The 22,187-nt window shown below is 44.7% G+C and overlaps 1 protein-coding gene across 1 annotated transcript in view; it reads left to right on the top strand.

Annotated features, from left to right (window-relative positions):
• Positions 1-21,964, top strand: part of LOC147691896 (elongation factor 1-gamma-B-like) — a 46,305-nt gene extending 24,341 nt beyond the window's left edge. Inside the window, exons 8-10 of the mRNA XM_086938169.1 lie at positions 11,788-11,960; positions 13,522-13,646; positions 21,455-21,964. Coding sequence (XP_086794295.1) covers positions 11,788-11,960; positions 13,522-13,646; positions 21,455-21,613 — 457 coding nt within the window. The 3' untranslated portion in view covers positions 21,614-21,964. The remainder of the gene's footprint in view (positions 1-11,787; positions 11,961-13,521; positions 13,647-21,454) is intronic.
• Positions 21,965-22,187: the final 223 nt, after the last annotated feature.

The following is a 22,187-nucleotide window of genomic DNA, read 5'->3' as shown; positions in this document are numbered from 1 at the left end:
CCCTGAATGGGGAACAGTCCCAAGGATAATTATAGGCACTATGATCTACCCTGACCTGCACCTATTCTCTGCCAAGCCTTCCCCGCCAGGTTGATAACGTCACGTATCCGCTAAGCACAGCATACTTCTGCCAGATGACATAAAGGTGCAAGAGAAGAAATGTTATGTAACTAGCGTAATCCAGAAGTACACACATTACCCTGTTGTATTTAAAATTTCACAAACTTTTCAACCACTTATTCCCAGTCAAGAGATCAGTGTTTTTTAATCTTTCTTTTGCTCCTATGCTACCCCAGTTTGGATCCAGCTGAATGCAAATCATTTGTGGCCCTGCTTCTCATGGAAACAGTCCAGCCTGAACTGCCAGGCCATGTCCTCCTTGGACTGGAAATGAGCATCCTGGGACACGTTTCAGGGTATCACTCAGTTCTGTGACTGGGGTGGGTATTTGAAAAGTTTAATCGCTTTCCATTTTATTTTCTGATGTTGCTATGTGCACCCTAAGTGTCTAAGGGTATTCCCAGATGTGGGTCTCTTGCTCTCCGCCACTGGATTCAAGCTAGCTTGGCTGCTGAAAGGGGGATATCTTCCAGGATGCTTGTTTCCAGTCCAGGGAGGATCTGGCTTGGCAGTATGGGCTGGACTGTTCCCATGGGAGCAGGGTCAAGACTGATTTGCATATGGCTGGGTACAAATTGAGGTGATATGGCAAGCAAAATGATGGATTAAATACAGGTCTGTGACTTGCAGTAAGTGTTTGAAAAGTTTCATCACCAATAATGTGTTTTGTAAAGCGCACAGATACGTCCATAGACTTGTACCAGTGCTGAGGTTCAGTACCTCCTTTTTGAGCGTAAAAGCTAGAGAGCCAAGCTAGATGGAACGAACTAGCCATGTTTTCTTTTTTTCAGAAAGAGATCTAACTTGTGAATTCCACAATTTTTCAGTCTTAAAGCTAAACTAGCATCCTCATAAGCACGTTTTTCAAATCTAGGGATGAGTTGTTGCAAGTCTTTGGCTGATCTCAGATCTTTATGGGGAGTAGGCTGAGATCATAGGATGCAATTAGCTAGGACCTTTACCATTGAATTCTGTAGCAGTAGCAGAGAGCTTTAAAGGAAACTCGTTCTTTCAGAGGTAACCAGTGCAGTTTGGCTAAGGCAGGTGCTGATGAAGTGTCTAGTCAAATTCAGCAGTATGCATGGTGCCATGTTCTGTACCTGCTGGAGTTGCATAATACATGCTTGCGAGATTCCTAGATATAACACGTTGAAATAGTCCAGTCTAGATGTGACGAGGGACGGGACCATTGTTTTGCAGCATGAATCTTTTCTGGATTCACATGCTAGGCATTCCGCCATCTAGAGGTTGATTCCGGAACTGTTGTATTTGTCCTTGTGTTTTTAGGTCTCGCCTACGCAGCATGCAATTGCTGCTTAGTAGGGGACCTTTTGCCATCTCTCACTACTTTTGAATAAACGTGTGCACGTTTTGCATTGCTTCTTATTCCAATTTATGCACGTTGGGTGTTTTCCTTGCGGGAGCTAGCAGCAGCGCCATCTGCTTTTAGTTATCTTCAAAGCAGATGGTGCCGCTGCTCGTTCCTGCAAGGGAAACCGTGTGGGTGCCTGGTCCCCGTTAGCAAACATTTCCTGAACGAAGAATGCAGTGTTCTGAATCGGACTCTCACGCTCCAGGTTGTTGTCGTTTTCACTTTCTGGTTTTCCTCGACTGAGGTGGAAGGTGTGGAGTCAAGGTTGGTGAGTGTGCTGCGCTGTTCCGATGCCCATCCCATTGTACGCTTGTGGGCTGCTCTGTTGGCTTGTGCGCTCATCTCAAATGTTGCTCCACCTGACTGAGGCCAGGCGCTCTCTGCCCTCTCTGGGCTGAGCCACCTTTTGTGCAGGGCACCGTCTTAAGGCGAGGAGTCTGGAGCTGCACGTCAGTCCGGGAGCCCGGCTAGACTAGCACAGGAAACAAGGTCCCGAAACACAGGATGCTGCGGGACGGTTGCCCGTTGACAAGAGCCGCCTGTTGACTTTACACACCAGCCGAGCCTGTGCCTTGTCTGACTGAAATGTAAACATCCGACTCGCCCCTGTGACTTTATGGGCGGGTTGTATGAAAGAACGAGGCATCCTGATGCCCATGGTGACCATCTCAACGGCGACAGGCTATGGTGTAAGGCGTGAATATGAGAGATACTGCATACACTATTTTTTTTTTTCGACAAAAAATTATTGCTGCTTTATATGAAAGATTGGTACACTTTCTGTGAAATACTTTATATTTTGTGGATTTTGCACTTGAAGTCAGTTTTTAGTTATTACCTATTCAGTGCGTAAGCGCTGCTTATGAGGGGACCTTTTGCTAGCGACTTTATTTTGTGCATCTAGGGGGCTGAAGGATAGGTGTGCATTGGAAGATACTTATGCGGTTTTAAGTGTTTCTAAGTTTTAAAACTAGCATTTTGGGACCTTTTATAAGTGTTTAATTATGCAGCACAATACCCTTGGTGCAACAAACTGTTGCATGGCTAAACACTTATAATGTCCCAAAGGCGAGACCAATTTGCTATGCCAATGCTTGTTTCTCTTAGTTTGGACTTGGGCGTTGGAAGAGGTTCTAAAGTATCAACCCACCACGCTGTGAACCAAATAGAAAGTTGTATACAGAGGATGAGAACCTATTTTTTACAATCTGTATTACCCCCGTGCGCACTCGGTGTTTTGAAAATTATTTTCCAAAATTCTTTCAGCGTTCAGGTTGGTGCTGTATCTGTTGCGCGTCGTCAATCTGTGCCTTGAGAAAACAGTGATCTGGAGTGAGAAACAGATCCTCACAAGATACGCGCTCAGTATTACATGGAACTGGAGGTTCCTTCAAGTTTCATCTGATTGTAATCCAAATCATTACTCCATATTTATGATTTCAACGTTTTATTTTCATCTTTCAAATATTCATGATATTCATCTGATATTTTCTCAGCATTAAATTCATTTCTCAATCTTCCGGAAAAACCCAATGCATTTCTGGTCACAACAATGGACCCTTCCTCAGGGGTCTGTAAGGAAATCATACAGGACCAGGTTAGTAACCTAAATTGTATCTAATCTGCATTGTTCATGAGTTCACAACAACAATGGACCCTTCCTCAGGGGTCTGTAAGGAAATCATACAGGACCAGGTTAGTAACTTAAATTGTATCTAATCTGCTCTGCATTGTTCATGAGTTCACACACAACAATTTACTCTCTGCAATGAACATATGGTACACGAAAAACTCAAATATACACGACCTAAAACATGAGAGCTCTCCTTAAGTGGCATACCGCCCAACGTGAACTGATCGTTTTCTAATGAAGCAGAGCTCTAGCTCATATCGCAGCGATTATATAAACAAGTTATCGGCATATTTCATGAATTCAACACAATTACATGAGACCAGAATACAAGTCGTAATATGAGTCATTCAAATCGCATGCGTTAAAACGCAGAAGTGTGATATACAATTTACTGCAAGACTGAGAGCAGAGCTTCTCCGTGGACGCTTCGACGGCCATGATGGACAGCTTCACTAACATTATTAACCTATAGCTGACAAGAACCTTCACACGTGACACAGGTCACATGATATGGGTATAACTGCTTCAACGCGACAGCATTAATGAAGATGTTGTATATTACGGTAACCCCACCTGGATTAACAACATAAATCATCACAATGTAAACTTATATCCCAAAACTTCAAAGCAAGGATGTCATAGAAAAATAAAAAATAAAGATACAAAATGAAATATAACAGAATAAAACGAATAATTTCTTTCTGCATTTTTGTTAAAAAACGATTGTCTGTTGTATGCTGTTAACACTCTGTGGGAATAAAGCACACAATTATTAAAGTAGATTGGAATAAACGGTTTTCAAAAAAGTTCTCAGATGTAAAGAACAGTCCTGCTACCAATGTCTTCTGTGATTGTATGATATTATAAAAAGCAAGTATACTCAATCCTATCATTCATTCCAGCGGGCTGAAGAGAATTTAGTTTTTTGATCCCAAAAAACTCTGCTTGTAGTCTGTTTAGTGGGATCCATGTCTCCGCGCTGTTTTATCACCTCGAATCGTGCATCTCAATTGTGAAATCTGGTGACGGGCCTCTATCCAATGGTTCGCCACTGAAGATTTTGTATTTGAAAGTCTAATGTTACTTTTGTGCTCTGTAATACGCACTTTTAATTTCCGTTCCTTTTGGCCCACATATACTTTCCCACAGGGGCATTCAATTGCATATATAATGTTCTTGGTATCACATGTTGCCGAATGTTGCAATTCGATTTGATGACCTTTCGTGGATGTGTAAACTGATTGCCTACAATCATGTTACTGCAGTGAACGCAGTTTTGGCATTTAGACATTCCTCTGTATGTTCTTTTTTTCTTTGTTAGGGCAATTTAAAATTTCTTTAAGATTACTTGATCTTTGATATGCGAACATGATTCTTTCACTATATAACTCTTTCAGATCTGGTTCTCTTGAAATTAATGCCCAATGATGGTTCAAAATTCGTTTAATACATGTGGCTTCCGTGGAGTATTTCAATACACATACAGTTTTGTTCATGGTGCATGAAACGTTAGGCTCAAGTAACTTCTCCCTTGATTTGATTTTCACTCTTTCTAGAGATTCCTTCAGGATGGTTTCCGGATATCCTCTTATACGATATTTCTGAGTCTGTGTCTCTAATGATGTTGACAAATCACATTCATGAGTGGTTATACGTTTCAATCTGGTGAATTGTGATGTAGGAAGATGCTTTTTGAGTGGCTCTGGGTGAAAGCTTTGAAATAATAAACATGAATTTCGATCAGTGGGTTTCGTGTGAACCTTAGTGCTCAAAGAGCCACTCAAAAAGCATCTTCCCACATCACAATTCACCAGACACAGACTCAGAAATATCGTATAAGAGGATACCCGGAAACCATCCTGAAGGAATCTCTAGAAAGAGTGAAAATCAAATCAAGGGAGAAGTTACTTGAGCCTAACGTTTCATGCACCATGAACAAAACTGTATGTTTATTGAAATACTCCACGGAAGCCACACGTATTAAACTAATTTTGAACCATCATTGGGCATTAATTTCAAGAGAATCAGATCTGAAAGAGTTATATAGGGAAAGAATCACGTTCGCATATCAAAGATCACGTAAACTTAAAGAAATTTTAAATTGCCCTAACAAAGAAAAAAGAACATACAGAGGAATGTCTAAATGCAAAAACTGCGTTCACTGCAGTAACAGGATTGTAGGCAATCAGATTACACATCCCACAAAAGGTCATCAAATCGAATTGCAACATTCGGCAACATGCGATACCAAGAACATTATATATGCAATTAAATGTCCCTGTGGGAAAGTATATGTGGGCCAAACGGAACGGAAATTAAAAGTGCGTATTACAGAGCACAAGTAACATTAGACTTTCAAATACAAAATCTACAGTGGCAAACCATTGGATAGAGGCCCGTCACCAGATTTCACAATTGAGATGCACGATTCTCGAGGTGATAAAACAGCGCGGAGACATGGATCCCACTAAACGGAGACTACAAGCAGAGTTTTTTTGGATCAAAAAACTAAATTATCTTCAGCCCGCTGGAATGAATGATAGGATTGAGTATACTTGCTTTTTATAATATCATACAATCAGACGACATTGGTAGCAGGACTGTTCTTTACCTTTCTTGACTTTTTTGAAAACAGTTGATTCCAATCTACTTTAATAATTTTGTGTGCTTTATTCCCACGGAGTGTTAACAGCATACAACAGACACGATCGTTTTTTAACAAAAATGCAGAATTAAATTATTTGCTGTATTCTGTTATATTTCATTTTGTATCTTTATTTTTTATTTTTCCATGACATCCTTGCTTTGAAGTTTTGGGATATATGTTTACATTGTGGTGATTTATGTTAATCCAGGTGGGGTTACCGTAATATACAACATCTTCGTTAATACTGTCGCATTGAAGCCGTTATACCCATATCATGTGACGGGTGTCACGTGTGAAGGTCAGCTATTGGTTTATAATGTTAGTGAAGCTGTCCATCATGGCTGTCGAAGCGTCCACGGAGACGCCCTGCTCTCAGTCTTGCAGTAAATTGTATATCTCGCTCCTAGATCACACTTCTGTGTTTTAACGCATGCGATTTGAATGACGCATATATTACGATTTGTATTCTGGTCTCATGTAATTGTGTTGAATTCATGAAACATGCCGATAACTTGTTCATATAATCGCTGCCATATGAGCTAGAGTTCTGCTTCATTAGAAAACGATCAGTTCACGTTGGGCGGTATGCCACTTAAGGAGAGCTCTCATGTTTTATGTCGTGTATACTTGAGTTTTTCATGTGCCATATGTTTTCATTGCAGGAAGTAAATTGTTGTGTGTGAACTCATGAACAATGCAGGTTAGATTAGATACAATTTAGGTTACTAACCTGGTCCTGTGATTTCCTTACAGACCCCTGAGGAAGGGTCCATTGTTGTTGTGACCCGAAATGCATTGGGTTTTTCCGGAAGATTGAGAAGTGAATTTAATGCTGAGAAAATATCAGATGAATATCATGAATATTTGAAAGATGAAAATAAAACGTTGAAATCATATAAATATGGAGTAATGATTTACAATCAGATGAAACTTGAAGGAACCTCCAGTTCCATGTAACCTATTTTTTACCCCATATTAAGTCTGACACGGCTATGACTCATCCATACTGTTACCTATGTCAAGCATGAGCGAAGTCTTGCAGCAGAGTCTGCAGATTTTTGGGACAGAGTAACTGTCCGCGTATGAACCAGTAATGAAGCCATATCGCTCGACCATGTCCTCTAAGAGGCGCATATACAGATTACAAAGTGCCTGGCTCAGAGGAGCCCTGGGGCACCATCTGCTGCAGTGGAAGGGCCTTCGAGATAAAGGGTTTAAGAGCCACCTGGAAGGTGCTGTTCTGCAGAAAAGATGCCAATAATTCTAGAACCTTGATGCCAATTCCATAGTTTTACAACCTTTCTAATAAGAGGCCGTGGGACGCAGTATTAAACCAGGCGCTGTGCTCCAGCAGGAGCAACACAATCTTCTCTATCCCCAGCTTGGTGTGTAGATTCAGAAGCAAATAGAAGTGCTGATTCTGTACTGTGTGCGAAATCCTGACTGAGTCCCATGCAGGTCATTTGCTTCAATGAAAGAGGAAAGTTGATGCTTTACTTATTTTTCTGCTACCTTTTGAGGTAAAAGGGGGCAATAAGATAGGCCTAAAGTTCTCCAGCTTAGTTGCCTGCAGCATTGGCTCTTTGAGAAAGGGCACTATAGAAGCATGTTTCCATGCCTGAAGAACCTGTCCATTCCTAAAGGAATAGTTAAACCTATTTCACAGCACTGGAGCAATGCATGAAACTGCGTGCCAGGATCGCGCGCAGGGAGGGGGGGGAGGGGGAGGGGGTTGGGGTTGTTGTGTCGGAGAATTCCCGGCTTTGAGGCGGGGGACATTTCTGGCAGCCTCAGGAAATGTGGCATAGATAGCTGCCACCTTATTAAAGAAGAACTGTGCTTAAATCTTATACCTGTCTGCAGAAGGGGGTAGGGGAATTGCTGTCACTGCCGAAATACAAACCAAGTAGAAGTATGCGGGATGCATTCTCCACTGTATAAAATGTCCCTAAATAAAAATTGCATTGCGCAAACTTAATTTCCTGGTGGCAGCTTTTCAAGGTTGAACGATACTGGGTCTTGTTGCAGGGATCATAGTTGCCAAATGCGTTCTAGCAGTTTGCAGCCTTTCTTAAAGGTCGTTCTTCAATGAACCATTCAACCGAGGGTTTGTCTTTTGATCACTTGTCTAGTGGTTGGCACAATCTAATCTAGTGTGCCATTAATCCACTCTACTGCTCGGAAATAGGCACCTTTATGCTATGCTCCGGAACTGGGAAATTCTCTTATAGTACTTTTGTAAAAGCCTTGGCGGTCACTTTAGCCTATCTGCTGCTTTGGGTTGGCTGATTAGAAATGGCTGGGTGCACTGACAGACGAGTTAACCAACGCTTGGGGACTGCAAAATGAACAGTCCATATAAGCAGGATTAGTGGGGGACTGATCAGTTCTTTTATTCACTAAGTTAGTAAAAACAGGGTCCAAGTTGTGGCTCAATCTGAGGCTGGCATGTACCCGTTGCCTCAGTTGAAGTCCCTCTAAATCTGCTTCTAACATGCTAGATGTCAGGCAATATGTATCTTCAGCAATGAGATTCAGGTCACCAATAATGGTGAAATTAGGGCGTCAAAGGGCATACTCTGGTACTATGCTAACTAAGGAGGAACAGAATGCAGGACCGGGTGGCCAGTTGATCAAAAGCCCTGTTAAAATATGGTTGCCTGCGAGCGTGAGGTAGAAGATTGCTGCCCGCGATTGCAGTCTTGGAGGGTGTACAATGAAAAGAATTGTAATTTTTTTTTTTTACATTGCGATTCCAGCCTCCTCAACAGAGACCTGTCATCCAGCATGGCTACACCATTGTTAGGCTTAACACCGAGAATATCGGGGTTTGAACTTTCTGACAGGCAGGTTTCTGTTAGAAAAATGGTATTCTAAAATCGAACAATTCCAACGTATGCTTACCAAACTATCGGCGGTAGAAATGTGCAGGCGTGGGATCAGAAGGTGGTTCTTACCCCACGATTTTGTGCCCCAAAGGCATAAGAAGTTTGAAACCGCACTTACCGCAGCAAGTTAGGTTGTGTGAGGTCTAAAATTTCACAATGACTGAGGTTGCTGGAGCCAGAACCCTTGGTTCATTGGGAGAGTATTGTAATATGGCTGGTGTCAGACCGACAAGGGGGCCTGGCCCCTGGCGCTGTTCAACAGCAGACTGGCTCGCCATTGGCATCATTAATTAGCTTTCCTCAAAGTGGGGGTGGCTGCGCTGTGTGAGCTCTACAGCGGAGGGGGGGGGGGAGGGGTGTTCAACAAAACACAAACTGGGGCCCTGCTTCTTCTGAAGAGCTACTGGCGAAATTAAAAGCAAACATTAAATAATTGAGTGAGAAATGAGCACACAAAACAATTATAACAGCTGGTAGCCAACCTAAGATGGCTGACAATTTACCGGAGCCAGGCAACGCCAAACGTGCTCTAGTGCTTACAAGGAAAGGTAAAAAATAAAGTTGCTAAGCAACTAACATCAACCAAGGCAGATTGAGTACTCCTGGAAGTAGCAGGAACCTACAGCCAATGCCCAGCTACAATCATTGAATAGCCAGCCTCTAAAAGGGGGCGTAGCTAAAGCAGGGTAGCCAACAGCCCTGCTCCCCCTGAATGGCTTTTCAACCAGTTAAAAGAGTTATTGGCAACATTTAAAGCAAACCTAAATTGAGAAATGAACATACAAAATGATTAAAACAGCCAGTAGCCAACCAGCTGTTTTAATAGTTTTGTGTTAATTTCTCATTTATTTTGTTTGCTTTTAATTTCGCCATTAGGTCTTACCTGGTTGGGACGCCATCCAGGGGGAGCACGGCTGTTGGGCCCCAGCATGTCCATCATTTCATATTGTGATGGTATTTAAAATTTCTCCCAGGCCTAGTTCTGAAAGGCTACGGTAAAACAGGCCTTTTGTCCATTAGCATTCACACTTTACATAACCAGCATATTTGTAGAGCGGTAGTTCAATCCAGCGGAGTCACTTGGACCATTGACAGATGACTTCTGGTGGTTACCCAACTCGATGATACTCTTTTTATGGACTCTGAAGAATGAAAGGCTGAGTGGACCTGACAGAATTTGAACTGTGACCAGGAGGTCAACACAGATCCCTGGAGTGGATACAGGAGTTCAGTGAGCCACCAGATCTGGCATCAGCCCGACCTTACAGTCCTCTGACCTTATCGGGGAAACATAAGAAAGATCGAGCTACCTCTGTGCTGCCGGGGCTGTGGAATCTGATCATTTACCTAGGGCACTGATCATCCCTGGGTCCTCCTCTTGTCCATCTCTTATTTTACTGAGAAGGGGACCTGGTTCTCTGAAACCCATTTGCAGTCTCTACAACCATGGGTGTCTTGGGGTAAGCCTGAGAGAACGCCCTACTTAACTCTCTAAATGTGAGCTACCTATACGAAGGCTCTTCTCTGGGTGACCTGCATCATCTAACTGATCTTGGTCTCTGTCCCATCTCAAGACCCGGTTCGTTACAGCCTCGGGCACTTCACTAGCTCCAGCATTCAATTGTAGATGTCACAGGAGTTTTTGTTTTTGTTCGCATTTCAATTTTGTGCATAAAAGCATGCATACTACTGTTAAATGCAGACCCACATAAAGAAACTGAGAAAATTCAACTCTTAATTCTAAACCAATGTTCTGGTAAATACTGTCTAGACCACTGGTCTTCAACGTGTGGAGCATGGACCGCTAGGAAGGTGCCAACCCAACGACAAGACTTGCAGGCTTTCTTTTCTGTCTTTGGGGTATATCTTCCAAGGATGCCCAAAAACCAGTAAGAAGTCCAAAACTAGCTTAACCCACATAGTGGTGGTGCTATGTCACTGTGGGACTGGTTTTGGTGTTCTTTCATCTGGCAGTTGGGCTTGGTCCAAGATAGACTCATTGCGAAGATTGCTGTGGCTGAAGTTGAGGAGAGGCGGATGGTCTGATTAGTAAAGGAAAAAAACAAATTAAATTGTTTCTGCTGTGTAAAGTAGAGATCAACAGGGCAATGCATAAAGATTTGTTACTGTGAATGTACAGTAGTGCTGAAGAATCAGTTTCTTGGCAGACTGGGTCTACCCAAGCACCAGCTGCAGTACACAGATCTAGTGGGCTGTTGCTGGGAAGGGGGCAGAGTGGCAAGACTGGGGGGCAGCAACAGAATGGGCAAGGAGCAAGCTTTCGACCAGTATTGTACAGGATGCCGCAGGGTGAAAATCCCGATCACACAACCTGCGTAGCAATGGCAGCAGAGCAGGAGTGTCTTTTGCGGTCTGTCCCTGAAACCCAACTGCCCTTTTAACTGAAAGGGGGTTTTATCTCAGTTTGAAGACCTTTTGTATAGACTAAACACAAACAGTACGTTTTGTATTAATTTACTCCTGCTGCTAGCCTTTCCTGTGTATGCATCGTTTTCCTCGTTTGCACTACTTACCCGCATGAATCTACAATATGGGTTCTTGAGCAGCTAGGCATGAAATCATTGCCTTCTTGTGTTCCAAAATAAGGATCTTAGTAGACTTGAGCAGTTTGGAAATGGTGATTCTGGTGGGTTGGACTCCAAAAGCGCATGAAGCCTGTGTGACAACCAACATGAGTGCAGAGTTTCCGCTTTCAGCACTTGGGAGTTTAAGCTGCCTGGGTTCAGTGTGGACTGTGGTTGCACTGCCCTATGCTCTCCGCGTGCTTGGCAAAGTGTTCTGTCCTTGGAGTTGTGGACCCGAAGCTTTCCCAGTCCTGCTGCTATGATGGGGAAGCCGGCGAAGCCGTGCACTACACGGTCCAGGTGGGCATGGGCCTACTTTTCACCCAGAAGAGGCTGTTTGCTCGTATGGGGGAATCTGGTGAGGTTAGTTACTGGGAAGAAAACCTGACTGGGTAATGTAATTGCTGTACTTGTGGAGAAGTTTGTGCGTGGGTGGTTGAGGTGCTGTGTTGTGGTGAAGTCCAGCCCCTGCCATGGAAAATATGCATTTTGAGTAACCTCTGTACCTGCTCACGAGACTTACTGTGCCTTCCTTCCTCCAGCGCCTTCATCATGGACGAGTTCAAGAGGAAGTACTCTAATGAAGACACAGTGGCTGTAGCAATCCCATACTTCTGGGAACACTTCGACAAGGAGGGCTGGTCAATCTGGTATGGAGAGTACCGCTTCCCTGAGGAGCTAACACAGACCTTCATGAGCTGCAACCTCATCACAGGTAATGAGGTGGGATGTGGGTCTGCTTAGAGGCTCAGTCCTTGGTGTTGCTCTGCACTGCTTTTAAGGGCTGCCGCCCTTCTGAGTTCTACTCTCTTGTATGGGGTGCCTGACTCGTCTTAATTAAATCTAACAAAACGTGCCTCCACCTGCCTCAAAAGTAAAGCTTGGCTTGCCTGTTTTTTGTAGAATTGGGTTGGTTCGCAGGCATTCTTTAAATTATCCTGCCCCTTGTGGTTGGTTCTGGAATTATCCTTTAACCCTTTCGCTGCTGATGACGAGCTCAGCTATCAGCCACGGTGGTCGTGTGCGGATGACGAGCTGAGCTCGTCATCTAACGCGGCTTTTTAAAAATTGCCGCACACAGCGGGAAAAGCCGCCGCAGCGATGCGGTTACTGTCCTGACACTTGACTTGTAATTTCGGATTAAAAAAAGAAAAGAAAACTACCCTCTTTAGGGCTTTAGTGGGGTTCACAAACATTACGCAAGTGCACTTGAGATTTTATTACAATGCTGGTGATTAATTTTCAAACTCCGAGGCTACTGTGTGGCTTGAGTGAACTATTTGCCATTTTTTTTTATTTGGCAAAGAAATAGCGGTTTTGAAGTGGCGGCGTCCCTGTCGAGCCCAAGAATTTTAAATGGAGACCTTGGGCCCAAAGCGGTCCAGTTACTTGATCGCCTAGAACGCAGTTTTGAATAGCTGTCCTCGTTGTACCGGGACTGCAGTTTAACAAACCCCTGCATGCCTCGCATGTAGAAGATGGTGACCATGTAAACCTTTTGGGTTTGATCTGCAGAGCTTTCAGTTGGAACTTAAGAGCATCCGCACTAGCAGGGAATCTTAAGGCAATGTGGCAGAGACTCTACTTTTCGCCACTGGGGCTTTCCTACTGAAACCACCCCTGTTAAGTTTTTGGAAACAGCAGAGGGAAAATAATCTGCAGGATTTCCTTGTATTGAGCCAGTCTTACCAATTTGTAATGCAGCACATTCCGGGATTTGTGGGAAGAAACCAGCGGGAGAACATCTCCTTGAGCATGTATCGTGGTGTCGACGATGGCCGGCTCCTAGCTCGGATTCGTGGGAAATTGCCTAGGTGCAAGTCAGGGTATGTGGGAGCTGACCTTGTGTAATGTAGGGTCAGTGGGAGCTGACCTTGTGTAATGTAGGGTCAGTGGGAGTCAACCTAGGTGTAAGGTAGGGTTCGTGGGAGCAGACCTAGGTGTAAGGTAGGGTTCATAGGAGCTGGCTTTGCTTGGGGACTGGGTGTGAGTTCAGGTGCACTGCTCTTGCTCTGACCTGGGACTCTCTCCCTTAGTGACTCTGGGTAGAGCTGGTGGTTCAGAGGATTCTCTTGGGGCTACCGCCAGCATTACCTGAACCACCGTTCCACTGAGGTTTCTATTCCCTTTGTAGAGCTGTGGTTTACTGTCCTTGGCTAGTTCTAAACTGTGCTTCAGTGGATAACATCTTTTTTGGGTGAAACTGTTGCCAGAGTTTATCTAAGAAGCTTCTTGTGTTTTCTCCACTTTAATCTAACCTAGTTGTCTTTCTCCAGGAATGTTTCAGCGTCTGGATAAACTGCGCAAGACTGGCTTTGCCAGTGTCATACTCTCTGGAAGCAACAATGCCAGTACTATCTCTGGCATCTGGGTATTCCGCGGGCAGGACTTGGCTTTCACGGTAAGCTTTCCTGGTTTGTGTTTGAAGGACTGTTTATGTAATTGCCTGCTGGGAGTATGGTCTGAGACTGCAAGGGGCGTGTGTGGGCGCTGATTAGGTAGAGGTGAAATTCTTAATAACCACACAGTAGTGGGTCTGAACAAGTTGTAGGGTTTGTCATCCAGCTGGCCTTTTCTATTAATCTGTCTGTAGGCACGCATCTCTGATGTGTCGGTGGGTGGGAAGATGTAAATACATGGTACAAGTAGGACCTTGTGTTGTGGAAGATGTTCTGTAGTAGGGGATCTCTGTGTATAGTCATAATCTAGTGAATAGTCCCGCTCATGTGCGGGACTATGGAGCAATCAAAAATCTCTTAAGCTGTCTTTTTGTGCAGTCCTGCATAGACACTTAAGAGAGAATTTAAAGACAAATAATGCAGCCTATACCTATCGGGCTACACCGTCCAGTACTTCAACTAGATATTCCACCAAAATTAAATTCAGCACAGCCTGCCAAGTTTCTTTCATAGAAAAATGTCCCCTTTTACCAAGAAAGCCTCTGGCCCCATAGGCTGCCAATATGTCGCTCAAAAAGGATACTGTGCCTTTACGGAAACTTTCTAGAACTCTCAGTATCCCAGAATGCACAGCAGGTCCCCTCCACTTTCAGTTCTTTTTTCCGGCTCCTGCTAGCAGGACCTTGGGGCATTGAGCTCTCCCTTTTTAGGGTTTATTTAAACTTTTTTGCACTTTTAAAGTGTCAGTGTGTTCACTCTGCGTGTTTTTGTGCCTTCCTTAATTACTGGTGTTTTTCTGGTAATTCTGAGCCCTCATTTATCAAATATGCCTGCCTTATTTGATAAATGCCCAATACTACCTGGCAGAGTGGAGAAGAATTACTCTGGACAAGTGGGTGCTGAATATTTTTTGCAATGGATACAGTCTTCGGTTTATCAGCCCGCCTCCAGCAATTTCACCCGTTTGCTCGCAGTTATAGCTGCGCAAGCTCCAGGCGGAGGCAGATACCCTGTTAAGAAAGGGCGCTAGAAGACGTCGCTCTGTCTCAAAGGGGAAGAGGTCTTTACTCGCGGTTCTTTCTGGTACGCAAGAAAGACAAGAACGAGTGCAGGCCCATTCTTGATTTGATTTGCGACAAGCAAACGGATGGATTCGCAGGGAAAAGTTTTGCATGCTGTCTTTACATCAGATTTACCCTCCACTGCAAAGGGGAGACTGGCTGTGCGCGATAGATCTACAGGATGCATACTTCCATGTGCCCATTGCACAGAATGCATACTTCCATGTGCCCACTGCACAGAAACACCGGAAGTTCCTGCGATTCCAAGTTTGTGCCAATCACTATCAATACACAGTACTACCGTTCTGGCTGAAGTCTGCGCCCAGGACCTTTTTTAAAATGCATGGCAGTGGTAGCGGCACACCTGAGAAAGAACAAGGTGTTTGTCTACCCGTACCTGGACGATTGGTTGATCAAAGCATCCTCCTTCTCGGAAGCTCAAGCGCACTTCCAGAAGACGAACGTTCTCTTGAACAAGCTGGGGTTGCACATCAACATGTCGGTCTGTCCTGACTCCGGTCCAGTGCCTACAGTACTTGGGAGCCTCCATCAATACGCAGTCAGCAAGCGTGTCTCCTTCAGAGGAAAGCCATTTATCACTCCTTGGAGAGGCTCAGCCTCATATGACTGTTCAATCTCCAACAGTGAGGACGGTGTCTTCTCTGCTGGAGTCGATGGCCTCTTGTATCTTCCTCACGCCACACGCACGGCTACACATGAGACCGCTGCAGGAGTCTGGAGGATCAGTGGGACCAGAGGCGAGGGAACTGGGACGACAAGATACAACTGTCTCTGCGTGCTCTACAGTCTCTGAAATGGTGGTGTTCAGCGGAGAATCTCCTCAAGGGGGTTCCCTTCCACAAGGACATTCCCACTCAGACTTATCGCGACGGGTGCTTCTCTCCACAGCTGGGGAGCGCATTCCGGAGAGTTACAGATACAAGGAACGTAGTCCCCGACGGATTCCACGTATCATATCAATTTACTGGAACTCTGAGCTGTTCACTTGGCGTTGAAGGCCTTTCATCCGTCCTTTCAGACCAACTCCCTGCTTGTACAGACGGACAATATGACCACAATGTATTACCTCAACAAGCAGGGAGGTTTGAGATCGTGCACTCTCGCAGGAGGCGCAGGCGATCTGGCATTGGCTTCTAGCCAGAGGAATGACTATAACGGCTACCCATCTACCAGGTGTGCAGAATGTTCAGGCGGACGCACTGAGCAGACTGATTCAGGAAAACCACGAATGGGTCATAAACAACGAAGTACTCAGACTTTTTCACCAGGTGGAGCACTCCAGGCGTGGATCTGTTTGCCACGCCGATACCCGCAAATGCTGAGACTTCGCATCCAGGTATTACCAGCTGGGGGCGCTGGGGAATGCGCTTTGGATCAACTGGTCGAACAGCTTTCTGTACGCTTTTCCACCCATTCCCCCTATTCCGGCGGTGCTCATCAAGCTGTCCCAGTCCAGGGCGCGGATGATCCTTATTGCCCCGGAATGGCCCAGACAGTGGTGGTTCACGGACCTGCTTCACCGGTCTCTTCTTCCTCACATACGACTGCCGTGCCGGCCGGACCTTCTCACGAAGTTCGGTGGACAGATGGTACACCCCAACCTCTCGTCTTTGAGTTTGGCGGCATGGCTCCTGAAATACTGCAATATGGCCATTTGAATCTTCATGCAGATTGTATGGACATACTGAAGGAGATTAAGAGACCTTCCACTAGGACTTCTTATGCTTACAAGTGGAAGAGATTCTGCATCTGGTGCAAGTCCAAGAACTATGATCCGACGACATGTAAGGAAGATGTCATCCTGCCATACCTTTTTGCATTTGGCGCAGTCTGGCCTTAATTTTCAGTCCATTAAGGTCCATCTAGCTGCTCTGACTGCCTACAGGTAATGCCCTTCACAGACTTCCTTTTTCCAGATTCCAGTGATAAAGGATTTTTTGGAAGGCTTGAAGAAAGTGTTTCCTCCTGTTCGTCTTCCTTCGCCTTCATGGGAATTGAATGTGGTGCTGTTGAGACTGATGAAGGAACCTTTTGAACCTATTCATAAGGCTTCGCTACAGCACCTGTCCTGGAAGGCGGCGTTCCTCGTGGCCATTACATCGGCCCGCAGGGTGAGTATAATTCAGGCGTTGTGTTGCCAAGACCTTGTACTGTATTTCATGCTGCTATGGTTGTGATGTGTAATCACCCTAAATTTCTTCCTATGGTTATTTCTGATTTCCATGTTAACCAGACGATAACGTTGCCTACGTTCTTTCAGAATCCTTCCACTCCAGCGGAAATATCTCATTTCCTGGATGTCACAAGGGTGTTGAAGTTTTATCTGGATAAAACCAAGGATATTCGTAGGTCAGACCAATTGTTTATCAACTATGGGTCAGTCAGGACTGGTCTTGCTACCTCTAAACAGTCCATCTTGAGGTGGATTGTGTCCTGTATAAAATTGTGTTATCAAAAGGCTAATAAGACCTTAGGGGGTAATCCTAAGGCTCATTCCACCAGGGGCAAAGCGGCCACGACAGCTTTGCTCCGTAATATTCCCATTGCAGAGATCTGCAGGGCTGCCACTTGGAAGTCGGTCCATACCTTTGCTAAGCAATAGTGTCTGGACTCTGATGCCTAGGCAGATGCTCAGGTTGGGCAGGCTTCACGGCGAAATCTTTTCGCACAGTAGTGGTGTTGTATTTCTTCTTCTCCACCGCCGCTTTGGTGTTTGGGATGAGCTTGCCATTCTATTCACTAGATTATGACTATACACAGATCCCCTACTACAGAAGGAGTAGTTTCTTACCTGTAACTCCAGTTCTGAAGTAGGACTATCTCTGTTATAGTCATAAGCGCCCGCCCTCCTCCCCGGTGGAGAAAGATGTTCATGTACTGAATGCTACAGGTCTAGCTTTATACGCCTCCAAAAAGAAATAAAAGTGAAGGGGACCTGCTGTGCATTCTGGGATACTGAGAGTTCTAGAAAGTTTCCTTAAAGGCACAGTATCCCTTTTTGAGCCACATAATGGCAGCCTATGGGGCTTGTCTGTCCACCCCTTCCTCTCTATCATTCCAGAGCTTTCTTGGTAAAAGGGGAAGTTTTTCTATGAAGGAAACTTGGCAGGCTGTGCTGAATTTTATTTTGGTGGAATATCTAGGTAATGGACAGTGTAGCCTGATAGGTATATGCTGGACTGCACAAAAAGATAGTTTAAGAGATTATTTTTGATTGCTCCGAGGTCCCCGCACATGAGTGGGACTATTCACTAGATTATGACTATAACAGCGATACCCCTACTACAGAACTGGAGTTACAGGTAAGAAACTACTCCATCCTCTTTATAGTTCTGTTGTGGGGATGAATGTTCTCTGGATTCTGCTGCAAGTGTTTTTGTTCATGATTTTCTTGGTCACTCTTGCCACAATTTAAGATATTGTAGTTCAGATGGTTAGTGCACCAGCAGCACTGCTTGCATCTTATGCCTGTTTGTGCAAAAGGAATGCACTGTTGCTTACGAAGATGAGCAATTGTATGTAGCACTCGGGCGGAGCCTTTGCTGAAAAGTTGAGCTGCTCTGAAGAGTTAATACCTACATAAAGCAGATTGCTGAAAATATATTGATACTCTGCTAAAAACAAGTCTAAACTACTTTAAAATGATTTCCCTTACTTTAATCTACCTTCATTTTGCTCTTTGACGGTACAGGTCAGAGTATGAGGCTTCTTACTAAGATTTGCAGTGGGGCACTGTTAGAAATGGGATTTCTGGTTAGTGAAGGCTTGCGCCAAAGCAGGCTGAAACCACCACTCTAGTCAGTGCAAGGGAGTTACACGCCAAAGATAACCCCTGCTCACCCCCTTGGAAGCTTGGCCGGAGCAGTCTGGCTTATCCCGGAGGTCATGTGTAGAGCATTTGCACAACACGTGCACCGCAACCACATACTAGGCACACCACAAAAGGAACTCCACACAAGGTTCTATCAAAAATAGCCTTCGTATTATCATAAAACACATTAGAATAGTAATAACCCAATGTACACTGTGCCTACTAGCACTGGCCAATATTTACAGGGGATTATATACACATGACAGGGCCACTTGGACCACTGTCAGAACCAACACTTCATAAAGATAGTAAATGTAGAACATATAATAAGCATAGGACACAACCAGTAATTACTGGCAAACACTGTACTCGGCATCATCCTGTAACATAAATCATATTATGCACAGTATCCCATTTAGGCGTGAAATATATTCTGCGCCAACCTTGTAATCCTAAATATATTCGACCATAATTTAATAAGAATAACTCACGTGGGGAAATCTCACTAGCATAAACCACCGGAGAGAATAACTCAGACATACTCCGTATGCACATAACCACCTACCTACACCATATTTAGAGGCATATATCACAGTATAGAATAACTCTCACATAAATACAGTATACACAGCCTCCTAAGCACCACATTAGAGGCATAAATTAGGGTGCGTACATCAGAATACATGCATCACACTTCCATGCACCACAAATCACATTACGGCCTGGCGCACGATAAACCTAAGTCTCCCATGCCAACTGGCCTTCTCAAAGGGGCTAAAAGGCCCTGTGTCCAAAATGTCAGGGCAGCTGCCAATGCAGCAGAATCCATGTGCGCAATTGCGCAGACCTAAACGTTGCAGCTGGCACTAAGTGCTGCACAGTTGTGAAAGTACAGGGCTTAAAGGCAGGCACTCAATGGCACAGCTCCTTGGCTGCAGTGGCCCACAATAGCTATAGCAATGATTCTCGTAGGATGGCAAATGCGGGCACTCTGGGGTCACAGCTCCCCAGCTGCAGCGGACAACAATAGCGATAACCATGATTTTGGTACCACAGGCAAATGCGATAACAATGACTTTCAGCCTTCGTTCCCCGCAGTAGAACCAGGGGCTCTAGAATTCTCAAGAGGCCTCACCTGCGAGGAGAATTCCCCTCAAATGGAAATCTGGACGGCTGATGGGTGAAGTCTAATGTCCCTGAGACTTCAGCAGGAGGCAAGCTCAAATCAGGCCCTTGGGTAGTTGCTTGAGCAAGATGGATGAAAGTTTCAAAGTCCTTTCCCTCTAGTTACACAGACAGAGGTTCGTCTTGGCATCCAGAAGTAACACATTCTTCCTCCAGGAAAGAATTAATATAGCGCTCACAGGGCGCAGGGAGCCATAACTGCAAAAGTCCTCCGCAATCAAGGGGGCAATGCAGGGCCCAGGGAGGCAAGCCATCATGGCAATTCCTCCTGGGCCCCAGCAGGATCAGGATCAGGAACAGCACATCATCCTAGAAGAGCACCATGGAACTGAACAATTTCATGGGGTCACAGCCCCTTTACTTATACTACCAAAAGTCTTTGTTTTCAAAAGTCACAAGTCTCTGAACCCAGCCCGAACCAGTTCGGTGTGGTCCTGGAGCACTTTGTTTACAAGGCTGCATCCTGCCTTTGAGGAAGAGGGGGGTCTGCCATCAGACGCACAGTAGGAGGTGGAGCCATCATTCACCTTGCCAGGCACAGACCTGCGCAGATCAAATTGTCACCCCTTCCCATACTCTAACTGAAGATCTCTCTATTCAACCCACTTCTGGCTCAGCCTGCCTGGATCTCGATTTAACCCACATCTGGCTCAGCCTGCCCTGTCACTCCAAACAGACATGCAATTCACATCAGGCAGACACATAGCACACCGAAATACCAACTTCTAAAAGTGGTATTTCTCACAGTCCTAATAAATCTGCGCACACCTTTGCGCAGCATTAATTCTCATTTTATTCATACCAGACTTGACCATACTGCTACACTCATAACCGGAATTGCCACTGCCACACACTGAGCAGGGAACCCCTTATGCATTCCTAAGGGAGGGCAGGCCCCTCTCACTAAACGTACCACAGAGCGCACGCACTTTACACTGGACCACAGTGCTAAAGTGCCCAGAGGCCTAAAACCACTACCACTACACAGAGAAAAAGGCTGGGAGAAATGCAAAAAGTTTAGGGGTGAACCTGCAAATAGGGCCAATTCCAACAGGCGGACGTTTGGGTAGTTCTGAAGGGCTTGAAATTGATTTTTGACAGTCCCTTTAAATGTTTCCCCCAGGATTTTAGCAGTCACCCTGTACAGATCTCATAAAGGTGCGACAAGCTGATTTACTCAATCCTTTACTAGTCTTCCTTGTTCTCGTTTCAGGACAGTGTAGGCGTGGTTATTGTTGCCTCCACATATATTTATAGAGTCGGATCATCTTTGCCCGCTTGCCCGCTCACATTTTTCCCAGCTGAAGGTTATTTCTTATTAAGCAAGATTTTGTTTCATGCAATGACACAAACGAGACAGAGAATTTACTTGTTAATTAAATTGTCACACCTTTTCAAGATCTGTAACGAATGACTATAGAATTGCGAAGGAAGTTTAAGTGAAATCCACTAGAAGCCACGATCTCTCAAATGATTTGTGGCCCAGCCTGGGTTAACTTGTAATGCAGACTATACGGTAAGGCACTACCTGGCAAGCGATACCACTTGGTCCCGGTACCGAAAGAAGTAAAGTACTCTTGCACTGAATGGGCAAATCTTGACACCAGGTGCTTGATAATGGAGTTACTCTTTCCCAGTTAGTACATATTCTTGTGATACTGCTAATTTTCTGTCCTGTAGGCTATTTAAACAAATTTCTTTTACAATCTTGACAATCTTCTTTGGTTTACAGCTCAGTGAAGACTGGCAAATCGATTATGAGTCCTATACCTGGCGGAAGTTGGATGTGGACAGCGAAGAGTGCAAGACAATGGTGAAGGAATACTTCACGTGGGAGGGAGAGTTCAAGCACATCGGCAAGCCTTTTAACCAGGGCAAAATCTTCAAGTGAGACCACGTCTCGTAAGCTTGGTACATTCAGGAAGTGAAGGGAACCATTGCACCTGGCGGTAGTCTCACAACTCTACTCCACCACACAGCGTCCTACCACTCTGCCCAACGTGGACTATGCATAAATGGAGCCTATCACGTTTACAATTAACTGATCATGAGAAATAAAGAAAAGTGGCCTGTTTGTGCACGTGTACATTCATTGCTCTGCTCAGGGAGGGGCTGGGTATTTCTACAACGGGCTTGTGTATTGGCTGGGGCACTTATAAATGGAACTTATTTTGTGGTGCATTGCACCATCTTTCCTTTCCTGAAAATTGAACAATAAACTAAGTTGGCTTTGTTTCCAGTTTACCAGTTTCATTACCAAAAGCGTTGGTGGTTTATGTCAAATTTGGAATGATGTGTCCACCCCAAGGAAGTGTTCCATGGAAGCTTTCGTGTAGGTGTGACATTTCATGTCTCCTGGATCTCCATATTGATAAAAGCTTCTTTTGGATTAGGACTGTTAATATATTAAAGTAGACAGTTGTCTTGCTGTCATTTGTACTTGCTGTTGGTATTGCCTGTCGGTT

The sequence above is a fragment of the Lissotriton vulgaris genome, chromosome 9 (genome assembly GCF_964263255.1).
Source record: "Lissotriton vulgaris chromosome 9, aLisVul1.2, whole genome shotgun sequence".
NCBI lineage: Eukaryota > Metazoa > Chordata > Amphibia > Caudata > Salamandridae > Lissotriton > Lissotriton vulgaris.
Note: the sequence above shows the minus strand (reverse complement) of the source record. Positions and strands in the feature narration are given on the sequence as shown.